Source organism: Eschrichtius robustus, chromosome 6, assembly GCF_028021215.1.
Source record: "Eschrichtius robustus isolate mEscRob2 chromosome 6, mEscRob2.pri, whole genome shotgun sequence".
NCBI lineage: Eukaryota > Metazoa > Chordata > Mammalia > Artiodactyla > Eschrichtiidae > Eschrichtius > Eschrichtius robustus.
In genome coordinates this window covers 39,050,892-39,076,088 of record NC_090829.1, presented here as the reverse complement: position 1 = coordinate 39,076,088, position 25,197 = coordinate 39,050,892, and the positions used below count along the sequence as shown (strand labels likewise).

Genomic DNA, 25,197 nt, shown 5'->3' with positions numbered 1-25,197 from the left:
TGCTCCCACTGGGACCAAAATATAAGTGCCTTTACCCCCTATTTTCTATCGTTTTTTTCACCTGTGGTTCCCTTCACATTCAATTTCCTTCCTGTCAACGCAAATTGTTTCTCACTCAGGGCCTGTTTAACTCCCACCTACATTCCGAAACTTCCTTGGAAAACGCTACCTGTTACCTCCATCCCTTCTGAACCCTAACTACCACTTTCTTCAAACAGTAGCACTTAAATTTCTGTTGTATTTGGTTCTTTGTGGGTTTTTTTAAACTCTTATTATACAGTAAGTATTTACTGTTGAAAAATTAGAAAATACAAATAACCAAAAAAAAGTCAGCACCCAGAGACATTTAGGTACATATCCTTCAGACATGTTTGTGTTTGTTTTTACAAAAACAACAGCACTCTGAATCTTCCACATAATGCCACCATTCCACGTCAATATGCTCTCTTATGAAACCATGTAAAGACTGCTCAATCTTCCACTTTAAGCAAATCATACAACATACCTAACAAATGGTTGTTTCCTATCTTAGGCTGTTATGAACAACCTTGCAACGAAGATACTTTCTTAAAATATATTTATGTGTATATTTGTCTGATGGTTTCCTTAAATTATTAGAAATGGAAGTGCTAAGTCAAAAGACATGCGGCCCACCACCATCCTGCTTTTTAGGTCTTTTTATTCATATTGCCAATTTACCCTCCAAAAAGGTTATTCCAAATTACTCTCCATTTTATTTATCCATCATTCAAAAAATATTTATTTTGTGCCTAATTTGCGCTAGGCTCTATCAACACAATCATTATCAACATGACAGACACAGTCCCTGCCCTCATGGGGCTTACAACCTAAAGGAAGAGACAGAGACCCCACACACCTCATCCCAAATTCTTCATTATAAGCAGAGGTAAGCTTAGAAGGAAAAGCTTAAACAACAAATGCCACTGTTTATTCTATATAAAATATCCTTTCTACTCCCTTAAAAGCTTTTTTTTTTTTGCTTTAAGATAAAGGCCATATCCCTAAGATACACTTTGTGAAAATTATCTCAATACAAGATCCAAAGATTTCCATTATTTAGTGTCCTTACTCAAAATCACCTGCAGGTACCAGATGCAATTTTCTAAACTTCATCATTGATGAGCCTATTCCAAAGCAGAATTCTTCAGCAATACAAAAGACACAGGCTAAAACAGTCCTCACATTTATACTTTAAAATAGATATATTCAAAATATAAATATAATAATTCTCCAGACCATTATTTTTCCTAACGACTAAACTCTAAAGAAAAAAAAAAAAAGATTGGAGGTTTTCAAACCAATGATATGTGCAGCCCATTCTCATGACACAGTCACTTAAACTTCTCACCTGCAAAACACAGTGCAATACATTATCAAAAAAGGGAGGAAAAAAAACATGAAACCCCATTATTACAAAATGAAAACCATAACCACTATAAAACATGCAGTGCCAAATATTAAGTTACACATTTTGCTGGATAATCTTTTCACTCCTCTTGATCATAAAAGTAATAGAGGATCGACGTAGAAAATTTGGAAAATATAGAAACGCCAAGAAAAAACCTCTTCTAACCCTACCATTCAAGTGGAATTGTTAATATTGGGGATTTTTCTTTCAGCATTTTTTCTATTATATGTAAGTAATGGATTTAAGAAATACACATGCCTACAAACTTTTTCTTGAATAAAATTAGGATATTATATTTGCATTTTTACCTTTTGTTTACTTAACACATGGCATGTTGAGTATCTCTGACTTCAAAAATCCTTCTAAAACATGATTTTAACAACATTTGTTTATAGAAGGATTACTATGTGAAAAGGGAATTTGAGATGGCCAAGAATCAAGCCCCAGAAAACACAGCCTTGTTCTACCGGATTTTAACCTACTCAAAATTCATAAAACTTACAGTCACGTGGCATATATTTACAAATAAATTTTTTAAATCATAAAAAATACAATGTCTAAAAAACTAGAAATAACAACAAGAAATAGAATCACTACTATGCTTTAGCATGCACTCATGGAAAAAATTAATTTAACTTAAACCCCACACTATGTACTTTAATCTGTTCCAAGTGAGTCAGAAAACACATAATGGCATGTTAGTACCAGGAGAAAATAAAAGATTATCTCAATTAGTTAAGAAAAAGAAAATACGAGGAAGAATGGAAGGGTGAGCCCAGCACAGGAAGTCAGGACAAAGACCTTTCCTCCAATAAATTACAAATACTGCAGGTCTCTCTCTCTCTCCTCTCAGAAGGCAAGCTAAAGCCCAATTTGTTCTTTATCACCTTCATTTTAACCTTTGATATCCACACTTTAAAATTTTTCTAACACAAAGAAAAATTATGTTACAGTAGTTCCAGAGATAATCGTTGGCTCTCAAAACTTAAGAAAAAGACTAATTTCTTAAATGTCTAAACCCAATATCTTGAAATAAAATGCTGTTTTAAGATTTTCATAATAAAGACAAATTTTCTTTCTTTCAATACTTACTCTGCATGAGAAAGTTTTATTTCTTCCCTTTGTCTTGCAGAATAATTTAGGTTCCCACCTAAAATACAAATAAGCATAGAATCTTTTCAACACAACTATCGTTAAGTAGAATTCAAACATGCACATGCACACATGCACACATACAAATGCTTTCAAGTAACAAAAAAGGCTATGGAAGGTGAGAAAGAAATAGTTTATCTCCTGGAAACTTCCCAAGGGGGAAAAAATGTTTTTTAAGAATCCTTATATGATACAAATAATCACTCCTTAATGTTAGCATTTTTTTAAAAAATTTGGACTTATGTATTGCTCGAGGTTTTGTTCTTTGGGACACTGTATCAATATTCAATAATAGTGAAAATTAAGAGGCATTCAAGTAAATGACCTAAAATTATTTAAACAGCATATGTATTCATTCTTCTAAATACATGACAACGCTTAGGGGCAAGCCAGTTTAGAAAAATAAATAAAGGTAATATCAAAATCTTATAAATAACAAAAAAAGCAAAAATAAATGTAGTAGATATGAGCAAATAAAAAAAATCTATAATTTCTCATTCTGTATTAAACACTTTCAACCTTAAAATGCAAACTGCAGCTATAAATGTGTTTACTTCTCATTTTTAAAAAATATAAGACAATAACATAGGAAGGGCTTTAGGTTATTTTTTTAGAAGTCATACTAATATGACCTTCTGCTAATATAAAAAGAACATCTAAAATTTTATATTACAAAACTTAAATTGAACTGGCCAGAAAGAACATGACAACGATTTTAATAAATGGGAAGGTCCAAAATACATAATTATATGCTATGAAGTAAAATGTGTTTCATCACTATGAACAGAATGTCATTAGATGAAATAAAGCCTCTCCTGGATGGAGACAATCCAGGAGCCCCACAAGATGATCCACTGTGGGCTTCCCTGGTGGCGCAGTCATTAAGAATCTGCCTGCCAATGCAGGGGACACGGGTTTGAGCCCTGGTCTGGGAAGATCCCACATGCCATGGAGCAACTAAGCCCGTGTGCCACAACTACTGAGCCTGCACTCTAGAGCCCGCGAGCCACAACTACTGAGCCCGTGTGCTGCAACTACTGAAGCCTGCACGCCTAGAGTCCGTGCTCCACAACAAGAGAAGCCACCACAATGAGAAGCCCGCACACGGCAACAAAGAGTAGCCCCCGCTCGCCGCAACTAGAGAAAGCCTGCGTGCAGCAGCAAAGACCCAACGCAGCCAAAAATAAAACAAATAAAATTAAATTAAATTAAAAAAAAAAAAAAAACGATGATCCACTGTGGTTTAAGAAGAAAACACCTGAACTTCTACTTACCTTGGGCACGATTCACCAAGTAGAGTAAGACCACAGATAAAAGTGAGACTGGAAATGAAAAAAACATAAGGTCCTTAAAAACATGTACTTTTTCCCAATGATTCCTATGTAATCATAATTACAAAGTAAAGCTTAGAATATCAAATCTTTATTAACTAGCATTTAAAAATGAAAACACTCTTCACATTATTTTCCAAAAAGCACTAAAAATAAGTTACACACCATTTTCTCCATGAGAAATATATTTTTAAAACCTGAGCCCAGGGATGGCAGACAGAAAAAGAGAAACTGAGACCCATCTGCCCCCAGGAGAAGGGGCCAACCCCCCCACGGATCATTTCTCTTTCCTGTCCCTTTGTAATGCTGGTAGTTCCCAGCACTTCCCCGAAACCCTGCCAGCTGCTAGACTGTTTATGTTTTTACAGAGAGCCAAACAGAAGTAATCCTTTGGGGGTTTTAGGTCTGAAAACACCATGTTCATTTTACAAATTAACCAAATATTAAAATGTGGCCATTAAACTCCCAGAAACCCAGAGCCAGTAAAGGCCTCAGAAAGTCAGGTACTTGGCTTTTCACTTTAACAAGTGTGGCACACTTAACTTACTTTAATACGTCAACAAAAACCTTTTTAAATGGAGTGGTGTTTGGTTTGAGAACCAAATTTATAAGGAACCGTTGACTGAAATTAAACCACACGCTGCGGCATCAAAAATAGACAAAAACACTTTCACAACCTAGTACTATGAATTCGTATATGGCCCACTATTTAAGAATATATTTTTAAAATTTGATGTGCTAATTTCTAAAATTATGAGATAATAAAATGCATTCAGGCTATTATTCATAAGCAATCATCTGCAAATACCACATTTCAAGTACAGACAGTCTTTATTCCTGTAAATGAAAATGAAGTCGGATAAAATCATCACTCGGGCTTGCCATTTTAAACACAATTTATCGAAGTATAAAAGACATCTGATATGTTATGTGAACATTTTTTTTCAGATGAACACAATTGATGTGTAAGGCAAACACAGTGAAAAAATACTGATTTATTTTTGTAGTTTTCAGCAGTTTCCTAATGCTTCCTATTTTTAACCAATGAATCATTACAGGTAAAAATTAAATAACAGGACTAAGTATAAAAACAATTCAAAATAGACTAATGAATAAACAATGAGCACTCACACCTAAGCCACACTAATGTCCACACATTCACACCAGGGACATACTCAGGACCCTTCAAATGGTTCCACTCTAAAGAGGAAAGTGGTTTTTAACAACCATAAATATTTATAAAACAGACAAGATGAGTATGGGATCTGGGTGGCCTGTTCTGTATGGCTTTTTTCACTAAGGATGTTTTTAATGTTCACTGATATTGTAACATGTATCCATACTACATTCTTTTTTCCATTATAATTAAAAATACATAACATGACATTTACCATTTAAAAAAAAACATAAATATTTAAAACAGAATATAGAGCAGATTCCATCGCTGCCTTTAAGAACAGGAATCTCCTGAAAAATTCCTGTGAATCTTCAGAAAACTAAAAAGTCACCAGCTGAGAAACTGATGCACAGGCTGAGAATTAGGCAAACCTGAATGATACATCTTAGGGATTTGGTTTAAAAAAATGGAAAAAAGAACAATAACAACAAAAACCTAAAAGTATAAATGAGAACATTCTGCTGCATATTAAAAGAAACTAAATGTTGCCAGGTGGCGCACTTACAAGAAACACAGGCAATGAAGAAAACTTCTAAAAACAGATATCCCCAAGTATCCAGTATCATGCCAGCAATGATGGAAATGACTGCCAACCCAAGATTCTGAATGGACTGCATGCTACAATTAAAGAAATTTAAAAAAAAACAAACAAACATTTCAATTCTAAAGTCTTCACACACACAGTACCAATTCACTATAAATATTAGTATCTATAAACCACATTACTATTAGTGTTAAGAGGGTTTTCAACCAGGAATGACCTGATTAGATTTGTTTCTTTAATCCCATGACTGTTTCCACTACTAAACTTTAGGCTCAAAGGCAAGGGAGTTTGCCTTAGCAAGTACAGTCTGAACTCAACACCTTCCCACTGAATGAATCTAAGGGCTAAGTGAATACCAACCAGAGATGTGGGTTCCCTGTTCGGCCTTTTGTGCTAGAGATGGAAACTCAACTTCTCACTGAGAAGCCCTCAGATAAACGGGCAGTGGGATGGTCATGTCAGCAATGACCTCTCATTCATGGGGTAGCTTATCTCCAGCTCTCTTGCTGGCGGCTCGGAGCATTTTTTTTTGCCACAATAATAATACAAATAGATTAACTGATTTTCTGGTTATTTCCAGGTTCAGAGCTGTCCCAAAAGCCTGAAGACGACTAGATTCAGGAGACCTGGAGTTTTATAAGATAATTAAATTGACACAGCAGAGAGAGACATTATATGATCCATAGTGCGAACACTCACAAGCCATATGCAGTTCCCAGCTGATGTTCGGGAACTACAAACGCCACCATTGGCCACAATGCACAGGCAAGCAATGAGTAGGAGACTCCCAGGAGACACTATAGAAAGCAATATGGAAAAGAGTAAAGAAGTCTTATATTTACCAAAAGGTGATTTTCTTTTGATGCAGATTAGCAAGAGTGACATAATAACTAATATATGAATATCCATGCAAATTGTGTTGCAAAATAATTAGGCTAAAAACTCATATTCAACACAAAACGGTCTTGGGCCTCTCTAACAGTATCCCTCTAGGGACAAGATACACACAACACTGTCTTAACCATTTTATATGATATGAATACATAATTGGCTGGGCCCAGGGTGCAGTCAAAGACCAAACAAGAAAATAAAGCTAATTTGCAAAAAGTCAGTACCAATGTTTCAGGCAAGCTAGCTTCCCAGTATTCATTAAGAATTACAAATTAAGCAATCAAGGTAACATCACGCCAATAGTCCATTATCTTACTTCTGGGTCATCACCACCCAACTGGAGAGCCAAGCAGAGGACCAACAACAACCACCGCTTGATAAACATCACCTAATGCTAACTTTTTCTTCAATTAAAGAAGAAACCTTATGATTTAAGTTAAAATAAGATCATTTATCAGATTGGCAACAATTAAAATAATGCCAACGTCTAACAATGGCAAGGATACTAAAAAACAAACACATTCATGTATTATTGGTAAAGCTATAAATGGGTAGAAAGTTATTAGAGGAGAGGTTTCACAGTATCTATCAAAATGTTAACTGTGCAAAGCCTCCGCTCTAGCATTTCTACTTCTAGGAATCTGTCCTCGAGAATTCTAACGAAGTGCACAAATATGTATGTTCAAGATATTCTTTTATTAACAGGTAAGAAATGCCAGCACTTTGGCCTGTGGTCTTAAAAATGACATTCTGAAGAACAATTACAAACACTTGATGAATTCATTATTACTTTTTGACCTACTAAGAGTCAAAGACAAAAGAACGCAAAATCGTGGATACTGGGTTGACAGATGTTTTTGCCACCTATGATGGAATGACTTCTTTTAATGAAGTACTGAAAAATAAACGGAACTAATAAGCATTTGGCTTTTATAAGACTATTTTATTTCAAATTCTATAGCAGCATTGAGGGTACTATTGTATAGGCCAAATGAAATCAAAAACATCTTATGCATCAATGATTAATATTTATATACTTTAAAAATAGCTATTCTGCAGAAACTGAAATTGTCATTGTTTTTCCCACTGTCACAAGCATTACTATCAGAAGAGCGGAGCGCTGGCTTCTGATACGTGCTGTACAGAGTCCTCCCTGAAGCCCTGAGCCCCCCAGATGTTCACAGCGACTTTACCATAGCAATCCAAGGGTTCCACAGAGTGAAGGCCAGCATCATGTGGGAAGCAAGAGCGGTCACCACTGCACACAGAACCCAGATGATGTTCTTTCCTGTTTTATCCACCAGAAGCCCAAATACTGGGGACATGGGAGCTGATATTACATATACAATACTGCCCAGAAAATATAAAAGATATTTAATAAAATATATCACAGGAAAAAAAAAATTAAAAATACAGAAAGTCCTAAATCCTAAAATGATTAGGTAAAGCAAACCCTAGCTCATTTAATTTAACATCCTTCTAAAATGGTCAGCAGTAAATAGAAATATAAAGATATAAACAGTGGTCCAAGACTTCTTTGGTTTTCCCTTAATGCAAAGATGGCCATTCAGAATCAAGACCCAAGACAGCCTTTGTTTCACACTGTAGATGTTAGTTCACATATGTCTTTTCTGTCTCTTATAACATCGGGTTATAATTAAAGACCCACACTAAGCACTTACAGAATTAATGGAATACCTGTTAATAGCACTCGCTGCCTGGGAGGAATATCCAAATTTCTCTGTAAAGAAAACTCTAAAATAAAAAGAGAGAGGAAAAAAACCAGACACTTTAGAAAGAACTATTCTGTTTTTTAAAAATAAAGGCAAAATAACACTGAATAAAAATAAGTTTAGTCAACTTTCCCTTCTTTATACTGTTTTCCCATCTTATTTGATATCCATCTTCGAGCAACTGGCTAAAGGTTTAGTATTTACGTAAGTACTTCACCAACTAAATAAAATATATCAATATCTATTTTTTCCTCTTTTACGTGTACAGCAAACAATACACACAAATTTTCAGAAACCCAAATGTATTACTACAAGGAATTAAGATGGCTTCTTTTCCTTAAAAGCAATACTGGACGGGTTCTTTGCTAAATAATGCATAAGGTTCTTGTCTCAAACTGTAAAATGACAGCCTGAATTTAAAGGTTATAATTACAAAGATGCATCTCAACAAATACACTCACACTCACACACTGCTCTGTTTAAGTAGCTGCCCATGAAAACGGAGAGAAGGTAGAAGATAAAGCAAAGAAGAATTTGATGTAAACCCTGAATTTGAGTCTGGCAGAAATGCAGTCCTAACAAATGGAGATATGTATGCCCTGTCACTATGAGCTAATGCACTGTCTCCTTTCTCAGTAAGAGGCTTCCTAACAAAGAAATAAAGAGGAAATAAAAAAGAATACAAATCCAAAATCAAGCATTAAAGTAAATCAATATTATGTATCAAAAACTGTTTTAGGTATTTCTTCAAAAACCTAAAACAAGTATTAAACCAACACTAAACCTTAAGCTAAGAAAATCAGTTGTGTCCCAGGATGTAAAACAATTCCTGTGAAAATATAAACCATAACAGAGACGCAAAATTTATATCTTAAAAAAATTACATTTATGTGATTGAATTCTCATTATAATTTAGCCAACAAAAACGGAATGCTAGAGAATACTCACTTTCCAAGTCCAATGAAAGGGAACACAGCAACATAATAGCCGACACAGATGATAAATATGAGCCACAGGGGGAAGGAGAAGTCCTTCACGTCAGTTAACTTGATAACTTCACCTTACAGAAGAAAGGGAAGATGCTGTCAGTGTAATTCTGCATTTCTAAGTCAAGATTATTTTTCTTTTATCATGTGATTAACCTTGGCAATTCAGTTAAAAAATACTTTTCTCAGTAAATCACTAGAATATAGTTTCTCGGATAACCTAAAAAGACAACAGAAAATGCAAAATCTAAGATTAGTATCTACCTTCTTTCTCTCTTCCAGAAACACTCATCACTTTGCAAATATACAAAGTACAATCAAGAATGTAAATTCTGCCAAAACCGCTTAAGGGGAAAAAAAAAAGTATCCAAAAATGTAGACAAGTGGAAATAGATTTGGAAATAAAAGATTTAAATAAACTATACGCCCATATAAAATTAAAAATTTTTTTAAAGTGGAAAAAAAGAGATTTAATAAACATGTATTAAGCCTCACTGGGTTTACAACACTACATTAGGAATTTACCTCATTGTAAATTATCTCAAAAAGGCCGTAATTCCTAAAAGCCTAACTTTTTCTTGCATTTAGACTAACCTGTTTTCCCTTGTTCTTTATGAAGGATTCGTTCTGCTCTCTGATCCAAGTAAGCAAGGGCCAAGGCACAGACTAGTGAAAGAATACATGTTATACCCCCTATAATAAAAAAAAAAGAGATTTTTAAAAGAGAACCAAAATGAAGGTTCCTAAAAGGCAGCACATTACATTAACAGCAAAATACTTAGCAAGTTAAAGGGATGGCATCTAGACACATATATGAAAAGCCTACAATTACTAAATCAGGACAGAAGGGAAGGAAGTGCATTGGGAAGCACTCAACGAACAGCAGTCGCTATTACTATTGTATATTATTTCCCGATAGAAGGTTGGAGATTAGAGGGGAAAGACTAGAACAAACTAGTCTAGTCTTATAATCAGAATATAGATTGAAGAAAGCTGATGACCAGCTAGCAAATTAGTCCTAATTTCTTAATTCAGTCTAAGCACCAATTATTGATGGATGCCAGGGGGAACAAACTGTAAAAGCAAAGTCTGATTCTGTGATCACCTCATGTTCCTTCTGATTCCTTCCCAAGTCTAACTCTTGCTCCTACCCTGTGGCAGCCCCAAGGGCCCCAATCCTCCCACAGCACAGCCCGTTCACTCTCCTTCAGGTATTCGGCATTACTCACTAATGTTGACCTCGTATCATTAAAGCGAATCAGCATAAACAGTAAATAAAGTGTACACTTCTCAAAATTTTTAATAAAAAGAAGCTTAGTAAAGTAAATGAAATCTTTAATTGGCTGACATAATATGACATAATACGAAAAACTGCAAAGAGTCGGTAGACGTGGGTTCTACTTCTGGCAGTAACAAGCTGATTTATCTTGGGCAAGGAATTTAACCTCTCAGGGCTTCAATTTTCCCAAGTGTAAAATCAGAGGCTTTGATCTGATGGCACAGATCTTTTCTGGCTCTAAAATTCTCTAACATTCTCAAATTCTCCACTGTGGAGAGAACTAGAAGGAATACTGAAGAGAATTTGAAAGTAAGAAAGAGGTTTTAAGTGGCAAAGGATTTGATAGGGAGGGGGAGAAAGAAGGAGTCTCTAGACACAAGTTGCCCATCTAGGATTACCTCTCACTGTCCTCCCTTTACCAGCCTGTACCAAGGAATATAAAGAATAAAAGACGGCACAGAACCTTCAACCCAGCACCCACAGGTCTCCCTAGGGCTCTGCAAGCAGCTCTCCACATCCTGTGGGGCTCAGTTAGACAAATTCACTGCTCAGAGAAGAAGCACAGGTGGTAAATCCAGACAGCATCATCCACTTCTCAGTGACCCACCCAGCAACCGGCAGAACCCAGCCTTAGCCAACAGAACTTAGGGTCAGAAGGGGCCTATACAGTTTTAGTCCAACACCCACAATTTTACAGAGAAGAAAACTGAGACACAGAGGTTAACTTCCTGTCCAAAATGAGCCAGGACCAGAACCTAGACTCCCGGCTCCCAACTTAGTGGATTTCCCATCACATCCTATCACCTCTGACTTCTATAAAATCTAAGCTCCATAAACACATGAAATGAATTTGATCAAAAGGAAACAATTCTCCCTTCTGCTACAGACTATTAATGAACACCTTAGAGGTACAAACTCCCTGACTGTTTTCAGAGTTCTCACATACACTCTCATTTGCTCATCACAACAATACCGAAGCACAGGGACTTCCCTGGTGGTCCAGTGGTTAAGAATCCACTTTCCAATGCAAGGGACGTAAGTTCAACCCCTGGTGGGGCAACTAAGCCCGTGCCCAGCAACTACTGAGCCCGTGTGCCACAACTAAAGAGCCCACACACTCTGGAGCCCACGCGCCACAACTACAGAGCCCACGCGCTCTGGAACCCACGTGCCATGACTAGAGAGCCCATGTGCCGCAACTACTGAGCTTGCACGCTCTGGAGCGCACCACAACTAAGACCCGATGCGGCCAAAAATAAAATAAATAAATAAATAAATAATTTTTAAAAATCTATCCTTATTTTAAAAAGAAAAAAAAAAAACCTGAAGCACACATGGCGGTATAAGATCCTTATTTTAAGAAAGTGGAAATAAAAACACAAATGGGGTGAATGATTGCCACTATGTTCACTGTGTCTAATTAGGTCCAAGAACTAGTGAACTGTACGGGCAAAACTATAACCAAGTGGTCTAAGCGCAATTCCCGTGTTCTTTCCTCTCTGTCATACCATTTCCTATGATAAGCTTTCAGGACAGATAAAAGGTGGGACTTCAGGATTCACTAACCGATCATAAGTGTGACCCCAAGGGTTGTGTGACCAGGAGAACCCCATGAAGCTTCAACCTTAGAATACAGCCATCCCATGAGGTTCATGTTTACTGTACTTCCCTGAAAGAGAAGGAAAAAAAAACAACATAATTTTCATTTCTATCTGTCTTGCTCAGAAAAAAAGGATGTCAGCTTAGAGAAATAGGTATAATAGGGTTCAGATTAAACAACAGATAATTTTTTTAAAAAACACTACAAGGAAAGAGCTAACAACCTAGGATAAAGCCACAGATAAGATTACCACACAAAAATGCCAATTTATAGAAAATGCTAGCATTCAAAACAGCACAGTACATCTAGATCTTCCTAGTAGCCTAAACAAAAATGAAACACAAATTATAAAATTCACAGGGTACCCAAGACAAAAATAAACTTTGGCTCAGAAAAAGCACAGCTTTTCCTGATCCTGACATCTGACAAAAAAATTTCATCCTCTGATCGTCCTTTAGAAGACAGTAATAGTACTACCCTCATTCATTTATTCTTTCATTTAGCAGTTACTGAACCCTGATTACATGCCTGTCACTGTTCTAGTTACTGGGAATAAAATAAAGAACAAAACAGAAAAATTTCCAGCTCTCATAGAGAGCAACCCCATTTTAGTGGGGTAGAAGAGGTAAAATATACAGTATATGAAACAGCAATGAGTGCTTCTAAAAAATAAGGAAAAAAAAATAAAGCCTAGAAGGAGACTAAAAAGGGGTAGAGACCTTGCTGAGAATGTGACTCTGGGTTAAGAACTTGAAGGAAGCTGGGAGGCCACCGGAAGAACAACACAGCACTCCAGGCAGAAGGAAGAGCCAGTGCACAGGCCCCGAGAGGGAGGCTGTCCGGCGTGCTCAAGGCAAGGAGTGTAGAGACTAGAACAGTGTCAGTGAAGAAGGGAGAGGATGAGACGAGGTCCCCAGAGAGGAACTGGTGGGAAGGCGAGCTATTGGTAATAAGAACTTCTGGCTTTTACTCTGCGTGAGATGGGAAGCCATTGGGGTTCTGAGCAGAGAAGGGGCACAATCCCTTACGTTTTAAGAGACTCACTCTGGCTGCTATATCCAAAGCAGACTATAAGTGAGGACGGTGCAGAAGCAAGGACATCAGCTGGGGGCGGCTGCAATAATGCAGAACAGAAACGATAGGTCTTGGACTGGGGACACTGGCAGTGGGCACAGTGGGAAGTGGTCGGAATACAGACATATTCTGATGGTAGAGCTAACAGGATTTGCCAATGGAAAATACGTGGAGAGTGTGGGGTTAGGGATGGGGGTAAGGAGTGGCCCAGGGTGACATCAAAGTTTTTGCCTGAGCACCTGGAAGAACAGAGTTGCTCATAACTGAAGATGAGAAAACTTCAGCATGAGCTGGTTTGGAGGACAGTAGGTGAAACATTAAGAGCTGGGCTTTGGCTGTGTTGAGTTTGATACGCCTACTAGACATCCAAGTGGAAATGTCAAGGAGGAAGCTGCACATACGGGTGTGGAATTCAGGGGAAAGGCCTGGACAATGTAACTTCAGGAGCAAAGACACACTATTTAAAACTTCAAAACTAGATAAGATTACCAAGGAAGTGAGTGTCAAAAGAAATGAGAGGGTGTCCAATGACCAAACCCACATTTACAGGTTGAGAAGACTGAGGTGGAACCAGCAAAAGAGGTAGAAGGAGCAGACAGAAGGGCAAGAGGAAAACTATGAGACTGTAGAGCCCTAGAACCCAAGAGAAGAAATCAAGGAAAGGGGAGTGTCATCTGTGCTAAACGCTACTGATAAGGAGACTGAGAAATGAACATGTCCTCAACCATATTCCCACAGCAAATACAGCAGCAAATCGCACATGGCTATTTCTCACAAAATGTTAGCCAGTGGTATTATTCAGATGCTCATCTGAATAAGGTATAAATGGAGACCTACTGGAAACTTTCCTCAATATCAGCAAAAATACAAGCCCCTCAAAAACATATTGTCTTAACAACCCTTTAATTCTAAAATGCCTAACATGACCTGGCTTAGCAAGTACTCAATAAATATTTGTTGAAATAAGGAGTTTTTAAAAGTAACAAATTACAGAGGAAAATCAAAAGAGTGCTGGACTTCCAACCCCCAGCTAAGACATGAATAATAAGAAAAGTGAAAAGTCCACTGCCTGAATGATAACAGTCCAAGGGTCTAAAATCAGACAAACTCACAGCTCAGCCAACAAAAAAGTCACGGCGAGGTAAAGCCGGAACCTCTATGATCATTCTGAGTATGTGCAGGGCCAAGAGAAGCACAAAAAAGACTGAACCTCCATCTACCCCACCAACTCTGTAATGGAGTCCTTTGGTCTCCTGCGTGCATCTCACAAGGACCCTAAATACACCAACCAGATCAGAGCCGAGCCACCCTGGCTGACGGAGAGGTGGCTGCCTGAGATCTGGCTCCCTCCACCTCCTCCTCAGGTCCCCCCACCATTCCCATGGCCTCCACCCCACATCCTAGAAGCCCCTGAGATTCCTTTCTAGAAACTTAGGGCTCCTTGGGACGCAGGTGAATGGATTATAACTAGTTTGTGACCACACAGAAAAGAACATGAAGATCACTAGTAACCACAATGGCGTCCCTGAGAATGAGTCTTGCTCAACTGCTCCTATTTCCTTCTTTTAGAAGTTATTAGATGATGAGATCCACCAGCTGCCACAGACGTGTCTCGACTTGCACAAGATACATAAGGAAGTACCAGGAATGTCCTTGTGGATAAAATTTAGAAAATGTGGAAAACCACACTAGTTATCAAAGAATTACAAATTAAAATAATGTTTAGGTGTTTCCTATCAAATTGATAAAATGACTTTTTTAAAGTACTATCAAAGCTACAATAAAAAGGATCCTCTCATATACCACAGATGGAGATGCAAACACCTCTGAGAGGAAAAGGTGGAAATAATGTCTCAACAGCCCTAAGAAACCCTAACAAACCCTCTGACTCAGTGATAATTCCATTCCTAGCAACCTAGCCTCAGGAAATAATCAGAGATGCAGACAAGTTTTGGAGTGTTGCACAACAGCTCTATTTATAATACTGGAAAATTAGAAAGAGCCTACATGCACAAAAATATAGAAATGTTATATATGTATGACATATGTATGTGTTATATATTTCATAAGATGAAATATTACATTAAAAATATTTCATTTGTACTGGATTTTTTTGTATTGGATTTCTTCCCTTAAGACTATGTTCCAAGCATTTTCATGCCATTCACAGTCTTTAAAACCTTGATTTTTAATGGCAAGGATCTTTTTAAAAAACTCTATTCACAGGAGTTCATAAAGGAAAAAACCTAACAGGGTTTGGGATGGCCAAAACACCTTCCAGGTTGCATTTATAATAGCATAATGTTGTTCCCCTGGGTACCCTCTACCAGATCCCCTATCATGAAACACCATGATCACTTCCAGGTTCCAAATGCTGCTGAGGAGTACTGACCACCTGTGATGAAGTCCAGAGAGGCGGGAGCACCACAGTCAGAGAGCTGAAACCCATGTCATGTGGCTTAGACAAGCACAGGAAATGAGCATGTCTGACCAAGACCTTCAGAGTTGTCTTCATAAGCCAAGTGCTGCTGAGCAGCAGAGAAAATGAACACTCACTAGAGGGCAAAAGTTGGAACAATCACTAAAAGCTACTTGTACAGGCAGATCTCATCTCTATGGGAGACTGAGCTTCACAGAGTTAATTGTAGTAGACGAGTGGTCCCATCACAGAGTGAGCTTCTAATCACTAGAAATGTGTGAGCAGAACGTGGATGACCATATGTAAAGACTTTCATTGCAGGAACGCCGAAAATGGGTAAAGAAATTAGACAACAAAATCTATATGATCCATCCCAATGCTCAGGTTCTCTGAACTAACGAATGCTCAATTAGCCATTTTAGACTGTTTCCTAAGTGAAATAAGGTTAGAAATGCCTTAATTAAAGTCAGGTAAATGGTATACTATGGTCTAGAAAAATATATAAAAAATCAATACCTAACTTATACACAAACACATTTCATCCTGTAATCTTTAAGAGATAACTACAACATTCAATCTTTTGCTTCCCATTTGGCTTCATTATCTGTGTCATACTTACAATTCTAGCCATGCTAAGCTGGAGTCCAAACACCAAGTTTAATTCTTTGCCTTTAAACCAACTCACAGCATATGTATTCTGGGCAACTGCTAAGGACTCCCCACCAATCCTAAAATAAGGAAAGAAAAGTCACAGCTTTTAAAGAAATACCCCAGTTGGCAAAGCAGCAGGTGTAAAATTTTGACACCCCTCCCGTCAAGAGGTTGGGTCTATGTCCCCTCCCATGAATCTAAGTGGGCTTGTGACTGCTTCAACCAGTAGAATGTGGTGGAGGCAGGGTTGTGTGATCCCAAGGCTGGGTTATAAAAGGTGAGATGTGCCTTTCCATTCAAGCATTCACACTTAGAACCCTGAGCCACCTTGTAAGAAGTCCAACTACCCTGAGTTCGCCACACTATGAGAAAGCCAAGAGAGGCCCTGTTTAGGTGCTCCAGCCAGCAGTGCCAGCCTTCAAGTCATCCCAGCTCAGGCTCCAGACATCAGGTGCACAGACACACTGTGCACACTGTACCCTGTCCAAATTCCTGACCCACAAAGCCCACAATGTAAGGGTTGTTTTATACTGCTAAGTGTGGGTAATTTAATATACTGCAATGACAACCACGATCAGCAATAAAAGGAGTTTGAGCTACCACATCACCATCTATGCTATATAAAATGTTCATGTGGGGAGAGCGGTCCGTACTTGTGAAAACACAAAAATTCACACTTTTCAGGCCAGTATCTTCCATATTCGACATTCTCCTACTTCCCGGATTTTAATTTTCCTTCTGTAAGTTCTACACATTGACCTTTACGTAGGAGCTTCCTCTCCCCTGCATCCTAACACTGAGCCCTCCTCATCACTGTCCTCGTCCAAAAGTATTTCCCCTCTTCTACTAATCCAAATCCTACACTGATGTCAAGGCCCACTTCATCCACGAGGCCATTTCTGACCACATTTCCATCTCTGAATCCCTTTCATATGTTTATATACATTTTTTTTCCTTCTCTCTCACTTAGAGCACTTTTGTGGGTGTGTCACCTATGTCTACATGTCCCTGGTACCTGTAAAAAGCATGAGTAAGTTATGTCATCTGCATCCCTCTGGGCAGGAAGCCCAAGGCTGAACTCAGAATGGGCTTACTGAATAGACACTGAAATTCATTAAGAGCAGTTAGTCTTCTGGTAATTTACTCCTTCAAGCCTCTTCAACATGGTTCAAAAGGACCTACACATACCCGCTAAGAAGCAGCAAAATGTCCATTAATCACCAACCTAGAAAATGATTGTCTATGTTTTTCTAAATGAGGTTTAAATCACAGTCTTCAATACAACAGAAAAGCAAAACACTTAAGAAAATTATCATTTCTGGAGAACTATTTAATATTCAAACCCTACACAGAGTTAACTATGACCCCTCAAAATTGTTGCTTACTTTAAAGGAAACTTAAGACAACCATTGAACAATCTTACAAATATAGCTAGATTTCAAGGATTTGAAGTAATTCTCCAGAAGATACAATAATATATTTTTTTGTAAATCTTTAATAAATTGACAGATGAACACTAAAACAGTAATATGTTGGGATAAGTGAAATCATGCATAACTTACCCAAACACAAACCTTCCAAATTCCATCAGCCAAAAAGCACGAAATATTCCACCCAGAGCAAAAACAACCTGTAATGTAGAATATAACGTAAGATCAAAGAAAAAGTAAATTCAAGGAATCTAAGAGAAATAAGTGACTTATGATGAAACACAACCTCTACAATGATTTTAATATTCTTTCTTAGTAAATCTGTGAAATTTAAGTATCAAGGTTCATCTGTCTCAAGGCTTAAAATGGACTATGCATTACATTACACGGGAATTTGTGAGCCCTGCTTAATTAAGTCAGGCATTCACTAAACACATCTTTGCTGGTGGAATGAGACAAGAATTCAAGAGTCACTGTCACAATGAATCAATGAACGTTTTGTCTTTTCTTACCTGTCCAACGCAAACAAAGCAACTAAAAATAATGGTGCCCCACCTGTTAGAGAAAGAGAGACAATGAAGGAAGAGTATATCACCGAGTCCTTCTTGGGTTTCTCTGACCCCTCTGCATTCCCTCCAGAGAAAGGGGTCGGCCTCTGAAGTCAGCAGCCTTCCTAGGCTGCATGGTGACCTACAGAAGTCCTGACTTCCAAGGGGATTCCAGAGGCTTTAGTGATGGCATACACTTGTTTAAGCCATTATCATATCTTAAACACAACTTATTAAATAATCTTCAAGAAGTTCCCAGGGTTCCCATTTAAAAATGGACATTCTTTATAAAATTTTTATTGACTTTAGGACTGACTCCAAGGAATTCTAGATTAAGTAATTTTAAGTGGTTATAATTCTTGATAACTGAAAACTATCTTTAAAAGGAAAAATAGCAACCATGCAAATACACTTATAAATCTGCCTACTCTAGTATCCCACACTCTGAATAGCTCATTAATGTTTCCCCAGAGTAATAAAATACCAGTATTAGGAGAGTTCTTAAAGATCCTATGAGTAAATCATTCTTCTGAAACTCAAATCCCTCCAAAGATCCTTGTGAAATGGTCATACCAGAGTCTCCTGAATGTTCTCTAGCACTGGAAAACTCACTGTGGTCCCAAGGCAACTCACAGCCCCACCTGTCACCCTGATCAAGCAAAGTTTCCATCATACTAAATGGAATCTGGCTCCCTGAATTTCAAACTTATTCTACCCCTTTAGACCAAGCAAAGTAAATTTAAGTCCTCCTTTATACACTCTTCAAAATGTTTAAAAGTTAGTCCCCAAATTTAAACACTTACAGTTTCTTCAATTCTTTTCCACCAAACATGGTTGGAAAACCCCTCGTCATTTTGCCCTCTGCCTTCCGAAAATATTCCCAGACTACATCCCTCCTAAAGTCCCCACTAACAGCACACACACAATCAATCATTAGGATGAAAACTGACAGAGCTTATAATGTATGCCTTCCTCAGCTAAGAGGAGTGGTCACAAAAAGTTTGATGCCTAAAGAAAGGCAAAAGAGAAAATCTCACTGGGGCTGGGAGAGGTAAACACTAACTACATGCCAAATACTGTCCTTCCATCTCTCTCAATCCTTATAACCACCTTGCAAGGCAGGAATTACTATCCATATTTTACCAATGAGGAAACTGAAGATCAGGAAGCTAGGAACAGCTCAAAGGAGCTAGGAAGTTGAGCAAGTGGCAGCAAAAGGATTCAGACCCTGCTTTGCTGATTCCAAGTGAGGACATAATTTACCTTTAGATAACTGAGCTACCATATTCCCTGAGCAGCATTTACCTTAACTGAAATACCAACCAAGTTTTGAAAACCAATTCCAGGGGCTTCCCTGGTGGCGCAGTGGTTAAGAATCCGCCTGCCAATGCAGGGAACGTGGGTTTGATCCATGGTCGGGGAAGATCCCACATGCCGCAGAGCAACTAAGCCCGTGCGCTACAACTACTGAAGCCCACGTGCCTAGAGCCCATGCTCAGCAACAAGAGAAGCCACCGCAATGAGAAGCCCACACACCACAACGAAGCGCAGCCCCCGCTCGCCGCAACTAGAGAAAGCCTGCACAGCAACAAAGACCCAATGCAGCCAAAAATAAATAAATTTATTTTAAAAAAAAATTCCGGAGATATAAAAATCACACACACACAAAAACTAATGCAGATTATCACAGTCAATACACAAGTTTATTCAGTTCTTTCTAGAAATACTTAATCTAGTTCTGTGTTTTCTTAATAATCGTATTTACCCGTAAGTGAGATTTTTCCCAAGCTTACCGTATTCCAAATACGCGGTCTACCAAAAAACCACCAAAGAAACACAAAACTACATTGGGCCAAGAATACCAGGCATACAGCAGCATGAATTTCGTGGTATTCACTTGCATATCCTATATGGAAAGAAAACAAAACTATTTTTTTCCAGTTAAGTTTAGCAACTAACAAATCAAAACATTCTTTCTGGAAGGGCAGGCGTTTCTTAATCATTTGCAGTTGCTAAGTGCTTTGAGACTCTCATGACAGCTATGGCCGCTACCCCAAAAAAATGGTCACACCGAGGAACTTCCTGAGTGTGCAGTCATTTCAGAGGCTTCATGGAGTTCAGGATCAATCAGCTCTTCCACTACTGGGACCACTTCTGTCTGCATCTGCCTGTATCTTCTACATTTTATTCCCCATGTACAACCTGCTGTGGGGTTCTACACCCACATGAAAAAGGGCGATCTTAGCTTATCCCTTCCCTCCTCTCCACTAATTCCTATCTTCCTTCCCTTTCATTCTAGAATGTAAAGGGCCAATCTATGTATTTCTTCCTATCCAAAGGTGAAAAAACTTACAAAGGAAAAAAAAAAAACTATCTAAATACACAAGAAACTGTAAATATCAAATATATTTTTATAAAGCCAGACTAAAAATACTGACACGGACAATCCTCTGGAATCAGTAGCCGCATTTTAAAAATGAAATAACAACAAAAACATATTTAAGAAAGCAAAATGCTATCCTACCAAATCATTTGTCATTCCAATGATTACACAATGAGAGAAATGCAAACAAAAATCTGCCAAAATACTTTTTGGCAATACTGTAGAAATAGCAATTACTTACCTAAGAGTGAAACGATATCAAGTCACAAGTGCTATGAATGAATTTTTGTGGCCATTCATTCCAACTCAAGAATACTCCTTGCCCACACAAATTTGGTGACAATGGATGTTAAAATGGATCCATTAGACAATGTTTCCGACCCGGCAACCTGAGAGCTGATGATGCCTCAAAAGTATACCTGTTCCAGAGCCAACAAAAGAAACAAAGGTGAAAAGTCAACTTACCCGTTTAACCTGAGTCTGAAGGGCAGCAGGATTATCATAGCAAAAGTAGCTGCCTAGAAAAAGGAAAAGCAATTTTCTTTTAAGTAATAATACTTTCCAAATAAAAGTTTCAAGCTGCAATTACTACTCAAATGCTGATTTTAAATGTCTATACTACGGGCTCGAAGACTGACACTGGAACCTTTTTTGGACCACTTCCTTGTCCACCAATATTCTCTAAATTGCAGCCAAATAATCCACAGAAAACATGCCAAGTTATTTACAAATTATGAGCCTGCATACACAGCAAATACTGGGAACCTGGATTAAGAAGTTAATCAACAACTAATTGTTCTTCCACCTTACGTTCATCATGTTTTGTACGTCTATTGTTTTATTAGCACCTTCATGAAACAGCTGTATTTTCCTTAAAGCTACCAAAACACACATACACTAAAAATTTCAGAAACATCCTCAGCAGTTTCCTAGTAATGTTACCTAAAGCCACCACTTACCTTGAGAGCAGAGGAATGGAGTTTAACTACTCTGACTAAACCTGTTTTTAAAACAAGAACTCTAATTCTACAAACAGCATACCCAAGATCAAATAATTTAGCAAATACAGTGCCAGGAATGAAGAAAAATAAAACAGAGTTCTAAAGGGTTAAATTAAAACATAATAATAACGTCCTTTGGAGGGTAAGAAAGAGAACTGGAGAGAGATTGGACATCCATGAACTCAGATTTATTTTTACAGTAATAAAATCGACAGATTTTTTTATAGGCACAGGATAATGCCGCCTCCATTTCTCCACGAACTCTGTCTAGAAGTATACATTAGAAGCCACGAGTTCAAAAGAAAGAAAACTGTCATTAGAAAGGTATGACTCTGGCTTCTGAAACCCACCCAGGTAACCATAATTTACTAAAAATAAATTGCTTAAGTACGTGGTATTTTAAGTGTTTCGTGTTGTTCTTGTGTTTTGTTCCTAAACTCAGCAATTTATGATTCCTGCTTTAATCACTGTCAGGGATACCAATCTCAGGCTTTAAAGCAAATGAATGGGCACCATCTTTCCACAAAGTGAGAAGAGGGGGAACAAAAAGAGATGCAAAGAAACTAAAGTGCAAAGCATCCTCCATGCCTAGTTATATATTCCAGCAGTAGCATAAAGTAATCCACCATCATGTTCCTAAATCTGTTGATTCCACCGATTCCAGCCAGCCCATGAAAAACACATTACTACTTTCATACCAAACTGATATTGACATTAGAATGTTGCTGAATAAATTAGTTGCTGGAATATAATAGGCAGATATTTTAAAAATTATCTCCAGAAACTAACTGCTGTCAGAGTCACCAAATTTCATGACTGAAACCAAACACCAGTCCAATCCAGTTATGACTGCTTCACACTGGCAGAGCGGAAGAGTACAAGAACACATCTACTCACTGAAGCTATCAAGACACACTCATACGTTTTACCAAAGAGGGCGAGAAACATATAAATAACTGCCAACGAATTATTCAATCAAAAATTTTAAAGTATGTGTGGGGTTTCTTTGGGGGAAGGGGGCCAGTTAAATCTTTATGAATTCCTTCTGAACAAAGTGTCATGAGAGGGTTACCAAGGGTGGAAGGGGGGAGTGGGACGAACTGGGAGATTAGGACTGACACATATACACTACTATGAATAAAAGAGATGAGAACGTACTGTATAGCACGTACTGTATAGCAGGGAACTCTACTCAATGATCTGTCGTGACCTAAATGGGAAGGAAATCTTAAAAAGAGTGGATATATGCATACGTATAACATTCACTTCTCTGTACGGCAGAAACTAATACAACATTGTAAAGCAACTACACTCCAATACAAAATTTTTTTAAAAAGGATTAAAAGAAAAGTATCATGAGAGTAACCTTGACGATCTAGGAATTCCTTCGTATCTGTGGCCCCAGAGGCCAAGTTGCTAGCCTTTGGGACTTCTTGGAGAGCAAAGGAGTGGGACAAAACTCGCCCAGCTCAGTCCCCTGACCCCCACCTTCGGGACGCTGAATAGCTAGCAACGTCCACAGGCTTGGATGCGGTCGCGAAAGGAAAAGAAGGGAAGCCCAGGAGCTGAAGCAAGTAGCTTCCCTGAGGCCGCGTGGCACCTAGGAGCTCAGCGCAGCTCCGAGAGAAAATCGGGAATTCCTTATTATCAACCCCACCCCCCCAGGCCGGCCGGCTCACCGAAACCAAGGAAGCACATCAGCAACAGCACCAAAAGCCGGTGCGCCAGGCGACTGGGGTCGCAGAGGGCCGGCAGCGCCCCGGGGGCAGGGGGTGTAACGGGAGCGCCTCTGCCGGCCTCGTTGGGGCCGCCAGGCAGCAGCGCCCTCGCTTCCTCCTCCTCCTCCTCCATCGGGTCGACGGGAGACCGAGAGACGACAGCGACTACAACTCCAGGAAGAAGCCGCTGCCCGAGCCCAGCGAAAACAGTGCTCACGTGACCGCAGTTGCTCATGTGACGCCGCGGCAGGTCTAGCAGGGTTACGCTCACGTGAGTGGGCGTGATCACGTGGTGGGCAGGGCCGGCAGGGAAACAGGGTAGGCGGCGATGTTCATTTTCATCACAAGCTGTGTAGGCGTGGAACCCCAGCCTTCCACCGTCGACCGCGGTGTCCTCTCATTTCTTGCCCTGCTCTCGTTGCAGCCCTCGCGCCGCTCCTTCGGAGTAAGTGCGGGCCTCACCTCGGGCCCGACGCCAGGCGTGATCCCACCTGCGCGAAAAAGGCGAAAACGCCCGCCGCCCTTCTCGCAGCATTGCTCTCCGCAGCCTGTTTGGCTACTCTTAATAACACACAGTTGACTGAGCACCTTATGATGTATCAAGTTACGTGCCAGGTACTGGGAATACAAAATGGAGTGTGACAAGCTCTTGGACCTCAAAGAGTTCACGGTTTAGTTGGAGAGATCGACAGAAACTGATACTTTAAAGACCAGTTTGGTGAATAGATGAATGTAGTGAGAACAGCGGCTGAAATGAGCACTGAATTCTATAGGAATGCCTGGGAAAGGCGTTTGGGAAAGGGAGAGTAAGTGTACAGTTTAGCTTTGGGGGTAACGTGGCGGCGGAGGGGGTGAGGAGTGGAAACAGATTAAGTATTTCGCAGGTGAAATGGATGACGTTGTGAGTAATAGCTTATGAGGTCTGAGAGAAAGGCAGGTTTTGAGAACGTCTCCCAGATTTCTAGCGTGGGCTCCCCAATGGAGATCAGAATATAGGAAGAGAAGAGAGTGGAGGAGGATGCCAGAGAAGATAGATCAGTTTGGAATGTGTTGCCTTTGAGATGTCTGCACAAGAGGACTCCACTTTCCACCTCCCATGGTCTCTTCAGCTCCAAAGGAGGAGCCCTCGGTCTAATAAAGCTGACTTTTGTTAGATGACTAACAACTCCATCTTCCCAATCACAGTGGTCACTTCTCTGTCCTCATCTTACTCCACTTCTCAGCGTCAGTTGATGCAGTTCACAGCCCCCTTCTCATGGCCTCCTTGACACTACACTTGCCTTGTTTTATTCCTAGTTTACTGGGCTCTCATTTGCTGTCTCATTTGTCAGCTCCTCCTCTTCTACCTGAACTCTAAATGTTCAAGTGCTCCAAAATCCAGTCCTGGGCTCTCTTCCACCCATCCAGCCCCATAGCTTTCAATATCATCACTGTTCTGTACTGTCCGATAGGTAGCCATCACCACATGTGACAAGTTGACACTTGAAATGTGGCTAGTCCTATTTGAGGTGTGCTGTAAGTGTAAAATGCACACCAGATTTCAAAGACTTAGTATGAAAAAGTGTATAGAATTTCTCATTGGGAATTCCCTGGCGGTCCAACCGTTAGGACCCACAGCTTCCACTGCAGGGGACACGGGTTCGATCCCTGGTTGGGGAACTAAGATCTCGCATGCCGCTCAGCGCGGCCCAAAAGAGAAAAAATCTCATTAATTTTGATATTGATTAAGCGTTAAAATGATAATATTTACACATATTGGGTCAAATAGAATATATTAAAATTAATTTCACCTGCTTTTACTTTTTAATGTGGCTGCTAGAAAACTTTAAATTACGTGTGTGGCTTACATTA

The 25,197-nt window shown here is 39.1% G+C and overlaps 1 protein-coding gene across 3 annotated transcripts; it reads right to left on the bottom strand.

Moving 5' to 3' along the window:
• Positions 1-662: 662 nt before the first annotated feature.
• Positions 663-23,567, bottom strand: MFSD1 (major facilitator superfamily domain containing 1). 3 transcript variants are annotated; one of them, XM_068546173.1, is made up of 16 exons: positions 23,308-23,567; positions 21,093-21,145; positions 20,038-20,150; positions 18,209-18,251; positions 17,829-17,896; positions 16,235-16,343; positions 12,089-12,191; positions 9,838-9,936; positions 9,206-9,317; positions 8,223-8,279; positions 7,718-7,874; positions 6,333-6,430; positions 5,595-5,707; positions 3,856-3,903; positions 2,522-2,579; positions 663-1,369 (listed from the first exon to the last, which is right to left on the bottom strand). In XM_068546173.1, exons 1-16 carry the CDS (start codon positions 23,477-23,479, stop codon positions 1,366-1,368), a joined length of 1,407 nt encoding a protein of 468 aa, XP_068402274.1. In that variant the 5' UTR covers positions 23,480-23,567; the 3' UTR covers positions 663-1,365. The 3 variants fall into 3 exon arrangements, with proteins under 3 accessions (XP_068402274.1, XP_068402276.1, XP_068402275.1); XM_068546175.1 differs by lacking the exons at positions 21,093-21,145; positions 23,308-23,567 and adding an exon at positions 20,869-21,028; XM_068546174.1 differs by lacking the exon at positions 663-1,369 and having other exon boundaries at positions 2,518-2,579.
• Positions 23,568-25,197: the final 1,630 nt, after the last annotated feature.

Coding starts and splice junctions, on each gene's coding strand:
- MFSD1 (XM_068546173.1), bottom strand. CDS start 23,479: ATGGAGGAGGAGGAGGAGGAAGCGAGGGCGCTGCTGCCTGGCGGCCCC. Junction 17,897..18,208: donor GCTTTGTTTGCGTTGGACAG/GTAAGAAAAGAC, acceptor TCTACATTACAG/GTTGTTTTTGCTCTGGGTGG. Junction 2,580..3,855: donor CTTGGTGAATCGTGCCCAAG/GTAAGTAGAAGT, acceptor TTTGTATTTTAG/GTGGGAACCTAAATTATTCT.